This window comes from Salminus brasiliensis, chromosome 18 (assembly GCF_030463535.1).
Source record: "Salminus brasiliensis chromosome 18, fSalBra1.hap2, whole genome shotgun sequence".
In the NCBI taxonomy this organism is placed as follows: Eukaryota; Metazoa; Chordata; class Actinopteri; order Characiformes; family Bryconidae; genus Salminus; species Salminus brasiliensis.
This window is the reverse complement of record NC_132895.1, coordinates 5,286,997-5,301,080: the sequence shown is the minus strand read 5'-3', so window position 1 is coordinate 5,301,080 and position 14,084 is coordinate 5,286,997. Positions and strand designations below refer to the sequence as shown.

Genomic DNA, 14,084 nt, shown 5'->3' with positions numbered 1-14,084 from the left:
TTGAGCAAGGCCCTTTACCCTCTCTGCTCCCCGGGCGCTGGAGTTGGCTGCCCACCGCTCTGGATGTGTGTGTGTACTCACTGCCCCTAGTTCCCGAGTGTGTGTGTGTGTGTGTGTGTGTGTGTGTGTGTGTGTGTGTGTGTGTGTGTGTGTGTGTGTGTTCACTACCACAGATGGGTTAAATACGGAGGACACATTTCACTGTGCATAGTACAGTGACAAATACGTGCACCTTTACCTTTAAATACTTTTGGGATGTGTTGGGGAGATGGGGATGAAGTGGGGTGTCACTGAATGCAATCAAATCCTTTTCTAGTAGAAAAGCTTCTTCCATGGACAGTAAAGACAATTCCTCCAACATGATAAACTCTTTTTTAATACCCTTTAATACCCCAAAGTTCAGAAGATATGATGAATGAGCAGGTGTCCCAATACTTTTGTCCACATAGTGTAGCATTCCGGCAAATTAAATTTACACAGGTTTTTACTGGATATACAATTATGAAGGCACGATTTTCTTAAATTCAAAATGTTATGGCCTACTCTACAGATTTCTGATGATGCTTCACACAGATTGGCTGATTTTGGGGAGGGGGGCATAGCTATAGAACGCTTTAAGACTGTAGAGTCCTGTAGATCAACACAGATCACAGATACACTCACCTCGTAAGTGGCCCGGTTGTCGCCAGCGGTGTGATTTGATGGACTGGATGTGACTCCACTCCTGACCCGCTAGGTTCTGAGTCCTCTACACCATCAGACTCCACTGCCTTTCTCTCTGGGAGCTCTTCCTGGCCCACAATGTCTTGAGAGGAGGCCTGGGGTACAGTGTGAGTGGGTGGAGCCTCTATACTGACAGGCCGAGGGGAAGGTACAGAAATTTGCTCTGAGGATGACTGAGGTGGAGCAGGGAGGAGTGTGGCATCCTTTGGTGCAGTGGAGGAAGCTTTAGTCCTTTTAACTGGTGAAACTGAAGTGGGAGGAATGTCCGTTACTGGAGTGGCTGATAGTGCGGTTTCTTCAGACGTGGAAAAAGTCTGTTGTGATGAAGCAGGTGCAGAGCTGGCCCCCTCTTTCGCAGGCAGGCCACGGAGGCTTTTTCTCTGAACTGGGTTCGGTTTGACCTGTAGCTTAGCTGCCAAACAGAAAAAAAAGAAGAACCATCTTTAAAAAACAGCTTCTTCCAAAACTTCAGAAAGTCTAAAAGCTACATCCCACAGATGGGAGAGTTTAGTTGTGTACAATATTGTCATTACTCAAAATAAGCTAAGCAGCAAAGGGTAGATTGCATCAGATAAAAGCACTAGACTCAATACAGTAACACGCAAATGCACACGGCACCCCAGGTCCCCAATGTCTGCTACTGTCTGTGACTAGTCAGGTGAGTAGATGATGAACTGGTCTCCAAAAGACCTAAAGTTAAAGAACACAATCTTTTCCTAATATCAAGTCATGGATGATCAGTCATCATTCTCAAGCCATGTTGCAAATCTGACTGGGTCATGCAGATTTCCCCTGTACAACATCCAAAGATGTAGAGTCAACACCCGAAGACTCTAGAGAGTTATCCAGATGATCAGGTGTTCAGCCCCTAGACACTTCAAGACTTGACCACTGCAGCTCCCTTCTGGCTGGTCTCCCTCTGCTCACCATCAGGCCCCTGCAACTGATCCAGTCGTCTTCAACGTTTCTAAGTTCAACCATGTTCAGCTCCTCCTCCTCCTCCACTGCTGTGTTCTCTCTTCACTGAAGCTTCCTGTTGCCCAGGCCATCAGCTGCCCAGGTCATCAGATTCAAACCCCTGACTCTGGCCTACAAAGCCAAGACTGGACCAGCCAGCCCCTCCTTACTTGATGGCAATGGTCAAAAGCCTGATCTGCACCGAGAGCCCTTCCAGCTTCAAGTACGGCTCGGCTCGACCCGCCATCCTTTAAGATCCACGGAAGACGAGCGTCCAGACTTTTTTCTGTCCTGCACCGAAGCGGAGGAACGAACTTCTCCTGGGGGTCCGAACAGCAGATTAGCCAAACCTAGACTGAAGACCCTCCTCTTCAGAGAATACTTGGACAAATAGTAGAGTACTATGGTCTCCATATTGACTTGTATTAGTAGTGTCTAAGCTTAGAGGTATCTTTTTAGGAATTAGTAGTCTATTCAAACTAGCTGAGGTTATTCTAAACAGTGAAGCACTTTTGGTAAGTCGCCCTGGATAAGAGCGTCTGCTAAATGCTGTAAATGTAACTGTAGCCACAGTAGCATATTATTTCCATCTTGTACAACTTTAGAAAGGGAAAAAAATGGAAAAGAGCAACATGCAAAAGTTTGGGCACCCCAAAAAATTGGTGCTCTCGTCATTTTCACCCTGATCTCAGAACTTAATTGGCTTGTTAGAGCGATGGCTTGTTCACGATCATCCTTAGGAAAGGACAGGTGATACTCTGGCTCTTCAAACCTTGTCCCAACAACCAGCAGCCTTGAGCTCCTCTTAACAGCTGCCTGAGCAACCCTCTGGACATTCACATGACTGATGCCCACAATGCAGGAGAAAACTACAGGAAAATGGCAAAGCATATTCAGCTACCCTAGCATTGAAAGAAAGGAAAAGGTGCACTGTTCTACTGTGCAGAGACACCTGCACAAATATGACCTTCATGGAAGAGTCTTCAGAAGCAACCCTTTCGTACATCCTCACCTCTCCTGCCTTTTTCCGGCAGCTTCCGTCTCTTAGCCAGATGATTCGTCTCCTCGCTTTCATCATCCTCACAGCTTAATGACCGCTGCCCTAAAAAAACGACAGATTGGGACACCAGTTTATGCACCGTTTCCCATGAAATCAAGATGTTAAAAAAACTTTATCTAGCTTTAACTGATGACTTTGATGAATTTACTAGACTTTGGAGGAGCATTGGTGTGAAGATTTGATTGATCAGCACCCAACGTCATCCCAAAAGTACTGGATGGAGCACCATCCATCATTCCAGGGAACACAGTTCTTCCACTGCTCAATGCTTGGGGGCCTTATACCCCTCTAGCTCATGCTTGGCATAAGGCCTGGTGCCAATAGGTTTACGTTTATCTGCTCCAGATAGTCCTATTCTTTTGGCAATACTAATCTAAAGGGACTATACAAGCTGTGTGTGCGTATTAGCACATCTGTGTCAGCAAAGGGTGCTTAAAGTAACTTAAAATAGCTAAATGCATTCATCAGAAGGGGTGTCCACAAACATTTGGACATGCAGCGTATGTGGACAAGAACAACTATGAGCAATTCATGTGAAATTTAGTAATAACACTGTCTAGTCATATCTGTTATGAAGAAGTCATTACTGTACTACACTACAGCTGGAGTTTTGGAGCTCCAGTAAGACTGATGGAAAAGTCAAAGGAACCCAAAGCCTCACCATGCTGCTCAGCAGGACCCTCCTCAACAGGGTTCTGCAAGAGAGTTATGATTAAATGAGAAACGTAAGAAACAAGCTTCAGTGAATTGAACAAAATTCTGCAGAAGGTTTAAAAAAATCTAATTTAACCCAATGAAAATATGTGGTTTCAAAATATGAAAATGTGTAAAATACAATGTAGACAAAAGTATTGGGACACATCGTTTCTTCCTGAATCAAGGCTATTACAAGAAGAGTTTCTCCTACTTTTTATGGAGTAACTGTCTCTACTGTCCAGGGAAGAAGGTTTTCTACTAGAATTTTTTTTTAAAAAGAGCATTGCTGTGAGGATTTGATTGCATTCAGCAACAAGAACGTTAAGAGAGGTCAGGATGTTGGATGATGGATGATCACCATCCTACCTTGCCCCCAACTCCACAACTCATCCCAAAAGTATTGGATGGAGCTCCACCATCCATCATTCCAGAGAACACAGTTCTTCCACTGCTCCACAGCTCAATTCTGGGGGGCTTTATTATACCCCTCTACTAGCCCACGCCTGGCATTAGGCAGCATGGTGCCAATAGGCTCATGTTTATCTGCTTCAGAGAGTCCTATTCTATTGGCAGTACTTTTCTACAGGGACTAGACAAGCATGTGATTATGATTACTCCTATCACTTTTAATAATATTTTAATAATTTTTATTCATAATAATAAACATTCATAATACTACTAAACATTGCTTTTAGTATTATTGCTACTAATGTTATCATCACCACCTTCAAATGTCACTCAGGTTTAGTAAACGTGCCTGTGGCTCATGTTCTCACCTTCTGATTTAAAAGTGAATAATCTCGTTTGTTGATTCGGCTCAAGGCTTCTTCTTTATGTCCCTTATTGTCACTTTCTCTGCTCAGTTCTTTAACCTCCTCACTCTCGTCCACGTCTATGGCGGGCGCCAACATGTCAGATAGAATCAGGTGAGAGGCCTGATCTCCAGCTGGGCCTGAATCTCCAACATCAGCAGCAGCAGCTCTGAAAAGGAATGGAGATTAAAAAGAAGTCTGATTTCGACAATATCAGCGTTCTCAGATATCTAGTATCTAATATGTGATGACTTCTTTTAATAAAAAAATCTCATTTACAGTCTTAGTACTTTTAGTACTAACCTCGCAGATGCAGTGCAAAACTAAAGAAAGACTTGGCTGACAGACTACATTTAGGATGCACTTAATAGGCAGTATGTACATTGTTTTTTCGTATATTTTTTTTTACAAACCGTCCCTGTATCACCTAATGATGTAATCACGCTCAGAAATGTCATTAAAATTTTACACTTAACTTTAAAAATGTAATAAAATAATGTAATACAGAGTCATTGCTGTTAATGTAGGGGATATGACATTTTCAGCTTGATCAGCTGTAATACCACATTATTCATAATTGGGACATGATTACAATAATAAATGCTAATGTCCATCTCTGTCCAGTGCAGTTATGATGGACCCACAGCTTACCTCGGGGGTTCAGAGAGAGATTCTGATTTGGCAGGAAGCTCCTCCTTTTCTGAAGGAGTGGACGGGACTTCAGTGAGAGAGAGAATAAACACAGGCTCATCAGAGCTGGGGTCCCAGTCAGCAGAAATAACTTCAGCCGTGGTTCCGGGTGGTTCCGCAGACACACTCTCAGCAACATCAACAATAACGCTTCCAGACTTTTTCCCAGCCATTTCTGAAGAGTCCAGCTTACCCACAGCTCCAGAAAGTTCCGCTGGTCCATCACTGCGTACTGCCTAGATGTCAGATATATGACACATATTATATACCACAAACATCACTGCGTACTTGCATTATACATACTATATATATATATATATCTCAAAATAAAAGTCAGTACTTGCAAATGACATATTTTTGGATATTTAAGGTTATATTTGTCTTTTTTAGTTTGTTGTCTTAAAGAACAATAACAGTAATACCCTTAGACTTGGTAAAGTAGCTGTTGGAAATGATAATCATGAATCATAAAATAATTAAAACATTTTTTAATAAAAAATAAAAACAAAAATAAAATCATTGAAATTAAATTTCATTTAATTAAATGAAATTAAAATTAAGTAAATAAATAAATAAACATATACAATAGAACCTCATCTTAGTCATCTTATCTGCACAAATATACAGTCTTGTCTTTGGGCACCCCTGATCAGGCTACACATTTTGTTGATTTTCTGCGTGGAAATAATTGTGGGGAAAAATCATATTGAACAAAAACATACCAATGTATTTAATGTGCCGTTACTTTCGTTACATTAAGCAAATAAACAGTAACTGTGCTTAAGAAGGTGAAGAAGTGGGACTCTTGGTGGATGTGAACTTATTTTTACCCAGGTAATTTGACCAGAGGTGCACAAACGTTACATGAGACGTATTTGTTATACAGTTGAATTAATGTTTTACCGTTTCAGAGTCACATGGCGTTTCTTGCTGCATTTGATTTGGGGATATGCTGGACTTTTCACTGCGTACTGTAAAGAAAAAAACAAAAAAACAAAGAGAAAATATTAATTTGACCTGTAACATACTTTATAATACAACATTACCAAAAAATAAATACAAATAAAATACAATTTTAAAAATGATCAAAATAAATCAATAATAAAACCCAGCAGAACTGTAGTTCAGTACACAGGTGATGTGAAAATAGTTAAAAGAATAAACTAGCAAGACTTAAAATGATCGCACACTATATGGACAAATATTTGTGGACACCCCTTCTAATGAATGCATTCAGCTACTTTAAGTTGCACCCATTGCTGATACACACAGCTCATCTAGTCCCTGTAGAGAAGTACTGCCAGTAGAATAGAACTCTTTGGAGCAGATAAACATGAACATATTTGCGCCAGGTGTGTTCTAGAGGGGTATAAAATCCCCAGCATTGAGCTGAGGAGCAGTGGAAGAACTGTGTTCTCTGGAATGATGGTTGTGCTCCATCCAGTACTTTTGGGATGAATTGGGGAGTTAGAGATGAGGTAGGATGACGATCATCCAATCTCACCTGCTGTTGGCTGTGCTGGTTTCTTCTGGGTCTCAGTGTGTGTGGTTCTGGGGCTCCGGACAAGGTTAGGTTTGGGTTTGGGTCCACGGAACCTTCTTATGGGCTGAGGGGGCTGCACAGGGCTTTCAAAAACAGAAGACCCAGACTCACTGACAAAGAGACATGAACAGAGACACACACACACACACACACACACACACACACACACACACACACACACACACACACACGTTATGATATTAAAAACTAAGTAGTGCTGCATGATACGGACAAAATCCTATACTGTGATTATATTTCTATACAGGAAAATTACGATATGCCTACAATTATAATAATAATAATAATAAACAGTAAGTTTTATTTTATTCCTCAGGAAACACTAATTTTAGAATAAACACTAATAACAGAATAAAAACTAATACAGAAAGTGGTGGTGGTGGTTCTCCATCACTGTGTTCATCATTAGAACATCTCCAAAGTTCTCCTCTCTCATGGAGTCTAGTATTATTTAGAGTTCTCCTCAGATCAACACCTGGTTTGGTGGTAAATCAGGGCTTAATGATGGTAAATCAGGTGAGCTGCTGCTGCTGCTGCTGCTGATGGAGTTGAACACATCCTCCATGCTGTGCTGGCTGGACTGGGGGGGGGGGGGCGTCCAGGAGAAACCTGGAGGAACTGAGCTCTGTTCTTCAGACTAGCTCACCGACAAGATCTCACTACTTTCTTTCTTCTTCAGAATGAGAAGCTCTTGCTCCTTTTTACTGAATTTATGCTTCTACTGTAAACACTCTCTTATTGCTGAGAGACAGGGTTTAAGACGTGCTTATGTGCCTAAAACCTCTGCTTATACATAAAGTAATTATTATTTAATATTTATTCATATTATTGAATTATAGACACTATAGTGCTGTCCATACCTGTGTGTCTGCAGCTGAAGCCTCTCCTCTCTTGCCTCCATGTTCTTTTCTTCTACACATACTTTTACTTCAGAACCTTCACGCTCCTGTTTTTTCTCAAGTAACAGCTGAGAACTCTTCTCTTCTCCCTTCACAGACCCTTTCTGCTCACAGGGGTTCGAGTTGCGTTCACTTGGTTCAGGCCGAGAGGCTACAGCAGGAGAGTGGGAAGAAACCTTTCCAGAGTCTTCCAGAGCTCTCTTAGACTCTTCTGAGGCTTCCATCAGTAGTTTAGACTCCTCCATCTGGCCTTCTGCAGAGGCCTTAACTGGCTCTGTTGGAGAACTGGTGTCTTTTTCAGGCGAGGTTGGCTTCTGCTGTGCTTTTAAGGGTCTAGAGGCTCGTCCTAGGTTTGGCTTGGGTTTGGGGAGACGGTTCCTCCTCGTTTGTGGAGCAGTTTGCTCTGAGGTTTTGATGTTTGAAGCCTCGGAGTCAGTTTTCTTTGAACTCACTGACTCTTCCACAGGACCAAGGTCTTGTTGAGAAGCTTCAGCAACACTATCCTTACAATCTGGGATAACACTGGCAGAAAGGTCGGAGGTCACCACTTGGAAGGTTTCGTCTCCAGCCTCTACATGGTCTGTCGTTTCTAAGACGACTTCTTGCTGGACGTCCTGTTGGGCAAATCTTGACTGTTCTTCAATAATTATGACATCCTCGTCTAAAAAAAAAAAAGGCATCAGAAGAGGTTACAAAGCATTACATTTCCATGGTTCCACTACACTAATTTCCTTGCTATGCTACACCTTTTTCCAAAGCTACCCAACCATTTATTTGGTTATACCGCACCGATTTCCATGGTTACACCCATTTCCACATCTCCCCCACACCCATTCCTATTGTCACACCATATTAATTTCAATGGCTACGCTACACCCATTTCCATGACTACCTTAGACCTATTCATATGGTTATACCACACCCATTTCCATGGTGACATTGCACTTGTTTCCATGGTTACACAATTTCCATAGCTCCCTCACATACATCCTTATGGTCAAACCACATCAGTTTCAATGGCTGTGCTACACCCGTTTCCATGACTACGCTAAACCTGTTTCCAAAGCTACCCTAAACCCATTTCCATGGTGACATTAGACTTGTTTCCATGGTTACACCCATTTCCATAGCTCCCTCACATACATCCTTACGGTCAAACCACATCAGTTTCAATGGCTGTGCTACACCCGTTTCCATGACTACGCTAAACCTGTTTCCAAAGCTACCCTACACACATTTTAATGGTTACACCACACCCGTTTTCATGGCTACACTAAAACTGTTTCCATAGCTAACCTAAACCCATTTCCATCGTTACACCACACCCGTTTCCATGGCTACGCTAAACCTGTTTCCAAAGCTACCCTAAACCCATTTCCATGGTGACGTTACACTTGTTTCCATGGTTACACCCATTTCCATAGTTCCCTTTACATACATCCCTATGGTCAAACCACATCAGTTTCAATGGCTGTGCTACACCCGTTTCCATGACTACGCTAAACCTGTTTCCACAGCTCCCTAACACACATTCCTATGGCCAAACCACATCAGTTTTAATGGCTGCGCTACACCTGTTTCCATGACTACCTTACACCTATTTCAATGGTTACACCACACGTGTTTCCATGGCTACGCTAAACCTGTTTCCAACGCTACCCTAAACCCATTTCCATCGTTACACCACACCCGTTTCCATGGCTATGCTAAACCTGTTTCCAAAGCTACCCTAAACCCATTTCCATTTCCATGGTTTACTCTACATCCATTTTCACAGCTGCCCTAAACCCATTCCTGAGGTTACACTACACTGTTGTTACACTGTACCCATTTTCAAGGTTATGCTGCTGCCATTCCCATGTTTACACTACATGTTACTATGGCGATGCTATACCCATTCCCATGGTTACACCCGGAGTGAGTTCTAACAAGCTGCCCCGCATTACATGCTGACTGCTAGTCCATCAAATAATATTCATATCCATCTTGCCTGCACTGTGTGTTTCTACTGCTGGAATCATCTGAGCAGAATGCCCAATGGTCAGGAGCGTCCTGGCTGCCTCAGTGTAACTCTCCTCTGACACTAAAAGGGCACAGACACACACACACACACACACAGGCAGTGACGACAAAATTACTCTTCATATATCTGAAGCCAAAAACAGTTCACAGTGATAAAGTCCCGTAAGAAGGCCGATTATTTGTTACCTTCCATGTGTTCTGGAGCCAGGAACTCGATCACATCCTAGAACAGAAATCACACGTGCTCTGATGAAGTACAGTCTCAAGATAACCAGCAACATCAGGACAACAAAGGCAAAACATGCTGCATGTCACCAGTGTGAAGGACTGCTGGGACTAATCCCTGTGTCTCATGTAAATCACCCTACTCCCAGCCCCCAGTCCTCAGTCGAATCACAGCAGTAAAAACACACAGTCTTAAAAATAAAGGTTCTAAAAAGGGTTCTTTGAGTGGCAGTGACATAAAAGAAACACTTATATGAGGAACCATTTTTGTCAAATATTTTACATAAATGGTTCCTTATGGAGCTAAAAATGTCTTTTATGGAATCGCTCAAATATCCCCTTTGTAGCCCCTTATTTTAGGAGTGTACTGTACGCCTCATCAGCTGTAAGCCATCCACTTGATGTAGGTTTAACCAAGTATGACAATGAAGGCCTGCAGACGCATCACATTCATTAGTGGGGTATTTCTTAGGCATTATTGTTGCACAAATAGAGTATCGATATATTGGCGCAGATACTGGCACTTACACACACTGATACCACAGCACCGATACCATGAAGCTAATTACAATTTGTGAGGATTTTTTTTTCTACCTAGAACATTTTTGTCTGCAGACTTTATGAAGCCAAACCTTTAAACAACCAGTAAAAATCAGTCATAACTAGTTATAAACAGACCTCTAACGAAACTTCTACATTTTTACACTTTCTGTTTCCATGTGGTGTTTGAGTGTTTGGTTCTGGTTCTGAAACCAATAGTTGAGTTTCAGCAGCTTGTTCAAAAGCCACACACTGAAGTTTAGTAACATAGAGAGAGAGAAAGAGAGAGAGAGAGAGAGAGAGAGAGAGAAAAAGAGAACGAGAGAGAGAAAAAGAGAACGAGAGAGAGAAAAAGAGAACGAGAGAGAGAGAGAGAGAGAGAGAGAGAGAGAGAGAGAGAGAAAAAGAGAACGAGAGAGAGAAAAAGAGAACGAGAGAGAGAGAGAGAGAGAGAGAGAGAGAGAGAGAGAAAAAGAGAAAGAGAGAACGAGAGAGAGAGAGAGAGAAAGAGAGAACGAGAGAGAGAGAGAGAGAGAGAGAGAGAGAGAGAGAGAAAGAGAAAAAAAGAGAGAACGAGAGAGAGAGAGAAAGAGAGAACGAGAGAGAGAGAAAAAAGAGAGTATACATAATTTCATAATATACATATAATTCTAAGCTCTGTTTTTTTATGCTCTGAATGTGAATTTTAAACCAGATAAAAGCTGTTTGGTCAAGATTGTGCTTCCCTACCTGCATGTGTTTCTGCATTGTGGCAATTTTTACTTTTTCATAGCTCTGAAACTTTTTAAACATGCAGTTCCTCGAGCTGTAAATGTTCTTTTAAGCATTTTATGTTTTATATGGAAAAAGTAATATTACAGATCCTCTTATAAATAAAAAAGTACAACCATTAAAAAGTGGAACACTATAAATATCAGGATTGTTAGCCATCTATCAAATATTGAAGTCAGAGTTGGTATCGGTTGGTATCAGTATCGGCAGATACTTTAAAAATCTGGTATCAGTATCAGAAAAGAAAAATTGGTATTGGTGCATCCCTATTAGGCATGTTAGAAAATATCAACATATCAAAGTAATAATACACTATAACAATTTCTTAAAAATACAGCATAGATTATTGATAAACAATTTACATGTAAAACCCGACCACCCTGTCTTCAGAGCTGAATGTTTTTTATACAGTTTTCCTCATATTTTCCTTATATTTATTAATTCCTTTTTTTTATGCAATTTACCGCATCATTGCTACATATCCAATCATTACCCCTGTATCACCACCCATATCATATCACCAGGTTCTTGCCAGTACCCTAGCATTGCTTGTTAGATTTATAAGCTTCCTAGCTCCACTTACACGACTATATAATACACATATCAACATACCATAATGATATGTTTATTATCATAGCTGCTCTTCTGCACAAGGGGTAAGAAGAGCCGCGAAGATCACATTACTCAGCAAGCTATTCCTCTAAAGGGTCAGAGGGACGCAAGCTCCTGGAGCTAAAGGGTCACTTACGACGAGCAGGTCGAGCTGATGCTCACAGGGCACAGAGCCCCCAGGGCCCAGTGATCTCGCACACGAAGACTCAGGACACACAGCATTCTGGGGTAGGCCCAGGACATCAGGAACATTCACACACATGTCCAGCTGGGAGCACACAGGCCATGGGTGATAGGAGAGGAGAGGAGAGGAGGAGGAGGAGGAGGAGGAGGAAGGGATGGGCAACACATCAACACATGCATGGATAAGTATGGTGAACATAAAGAGGCACAAAATAAATGTAATGTCATGTAAAAAAATTAATTTAAATAAAAATAAAACAGGGAATGCTTCAATTCACACACAGCGAACTGACTGATAACAAAACGGAAAGGTTTAAAGGTCAAAACTAAAAGACGATGATCGGTCAGGTCTTTATTAGTTGTACAATCAATTTACCTATCAATCAAATAATCACGATTTTCAGCCCTTTCCTTCTTTAACGGACAGTAGCTCTGTCTCGCTCACCTCTTCCATAGTTTCCTCCACCTCTGTGCGGACCACAGGCTGAGCGCGGAGGCCCATGGGCACAAACGCCTGGTTCTCCTCTTCCTCTGCATTTGAGAGATACTGCTCTTCGCCCTGAGTCACGTTGTAATTCTCTTCTTCGTCATCATCCTCCTCCTCAGCAGCCGAGGCCCGTAACGTCACCAGCCTGGATTTGCCTCTCCTGGGCATGCCCCGTTTGAGGCTGGGGCCTGGCTTTTTTCGGGGTCTGCGGGCAGAGACATTAGGACCTCGAGCCTCAGATGGAGGGCCAGAGGGCAGCTGCTGCTCTACCTCTTCCTCATCTTCATCTGCCACTGCGCGGATCACATGCTGGGACAGTTTGGGAATCCTCCCTGATCTGAGATAATAATGAAGACAGATCAAATTGTAAACATGAAATCCAACAGCTGCTTTTAAACAGCTAATCATTTATCAAGAGGCAGAAAGAGAACAATTCTTATATAAACCTCCTTATCTGAGGAAATTAGGGTTTATTCCCTCAGTAAATGTATTAGAATTAACACTGATATTAAAATAATAACACTCCTACAGAACGTGGTGGTGGTTCTCCATCACTGTGTTCATCATTAGAACATCTCCAAAGTTCTCCTCATGGAGTCCAGTGTTTTTTAGAGTTCTCCTCAGATCAACACCTGGTTTGGTGGTAAATCAGGGCTTAATGATGGTGAATCAGGTGAGCTGCTGCTGCTGCTGCTTCTGCTGCTGATGGAGTTGAACACACTGTCCTCCACACTGTGCTGGCTGGGAAACCTGGAGGAACCGAGCTCGGTTCTTCAGACTAGCTCACCGACAAGAGCTCACCTACTTTCTTTCTTCAGAATGAGAACCTGCATCTGTTCTCATGAGATCTGGAGCTTCTACAGCACAGTTTTTACATGACTATAATAATACATGGTTTTAGGCATCTAATCATGTATATTTACATACAGTCACACAAAAACCTCTGATCTCTAAAAACAGCAAATTTACTTTCATTCAAGTCAATGTAAAGATTTTATTCCAACAGCCACAGTTTATAGTCACTTTGGAGCTTTTCTCATTGTCCATTCTGATGATGGTTCATCCTTTCTTTGTTTTTCAGGTGGAAACTCAACATTGCCAAATGAATCCGTGCTAATTAGGGGGAGAATACTTGCACTCAGTATAACTGACCTGGTCGGCTTGTTCAGAATGTGCTCCTGCACTGCAGTGAGATCAGGTTCTTCTTCTTCTGAATCCTCTGACACACCTAATACAACATCAGAAGTGCTTCTCTTGTCCTTCTCTGGAGCTGAGGATGGGAGGACCTGGGGGGAGATTTCACAAAGGGGCATTTCTCTTAGTCAGATGACCTAACAGGGTATCTAATTTACAAAGCACTCGTGTAAGTGTTATCTTACTCAAAGCTCACTCATCCCTTTCATTTTTAATGCTGTGGAATCAATCAGTGTTACACAAATCCACAAAGCAAATTATACAGTGTTAAAATGGCCTGAGGGACTTCAGACTGCCCTCAGAGGTGCTGCAGAACTTCTATCTATCTTCTGTCCTGCACTGTAGAGTACATCCTGACCAGGAATATCACAGCCTGGTTTGTTAACAGCACCAAGCAGGACAGACAGGCTCTCCAGAGGATGGTGTGTTCAGCTGAGACCATCACTCAGACAGAGCTCCCTGACCTGCAGACCATCTACAGCAAGCGGTGCTGGACCAAGGCCAGCAAAATCATAAAGAGCCATCCAAGCAACAGACTGTTCTCTTGGTTCAGGGAAGCAATTTTGCTCCCTAAAGGCAAACTCAGAGAGGATGAGAAGGGGTTTCTTCCCACAAGCCATTCAGACTCTGAACCAGGACAGTGGCTATTAAG

General features: G+C 42.2%; 1 protein-coding gene across 4 annotated transcripts in view; it reads right to left on the bottom strand.

Annotated features, from left to right (window-relative positions):
• The window catches only part of LOC140539636 (uncharacterized), a 30,953-nt gene that overhangs the window by 2,217 nt on the left and 14,652 nt on the right, over positions 1-14,084 (bottom strand). For 3 of the 4 annotated variants that reach the window (XM_072662378.1, XM_072662380.1, XM_072662379.1), the window contains exons 15-27: positions 13,391-13,524; positions 12,197-12,575; positions 11,705-11,836; positions 9,607-9,643; positions 9,389-9,481; positions 7,360-8,059; positions 6,443-6,591; positions 5,842-5,909; positions 4,900-5,174; positions 4,213-4,417; positions 3,402-3,435; positions 2,693-2,782; positions 664-1,135 (exon numbers count right to left, since the gene is read on the bottom strand). In XM_072662378.1, the coding sequence (XP_072518479.1) occupies positions 664-1,135; positions 2,693-2,782; positions 3,402-3,435; positions 4,213-4,417; positions 4,900-5,174; positions 5,842-5,909; positions 6,443-6,591; positions 7,360-8,059; positions 9,389-9,481; positions 9,607-9,643; positions 11,705-11,836; positions 12,197-12,575; positions 13,391-13,524 (2,768 nt within the window). The remainder of the gene's footprint in view (positions 1-663; positions 1,136-2,692; positions 2,783-3,401; positions 3,436-4,212; positions 4,418-4,899; positions 5,175-5,841; positions 5,910-6,442; positions 6,592-7,359; positions 8,060-9,388; positions 9,482-9,606; positions 9,644-11,704; positions 11,837-12,196; positions 12,576-13,390; positions 13,525-14,084) is intronic. The other variant, XM_072662381.1, reaches the window with a different exon arrangement.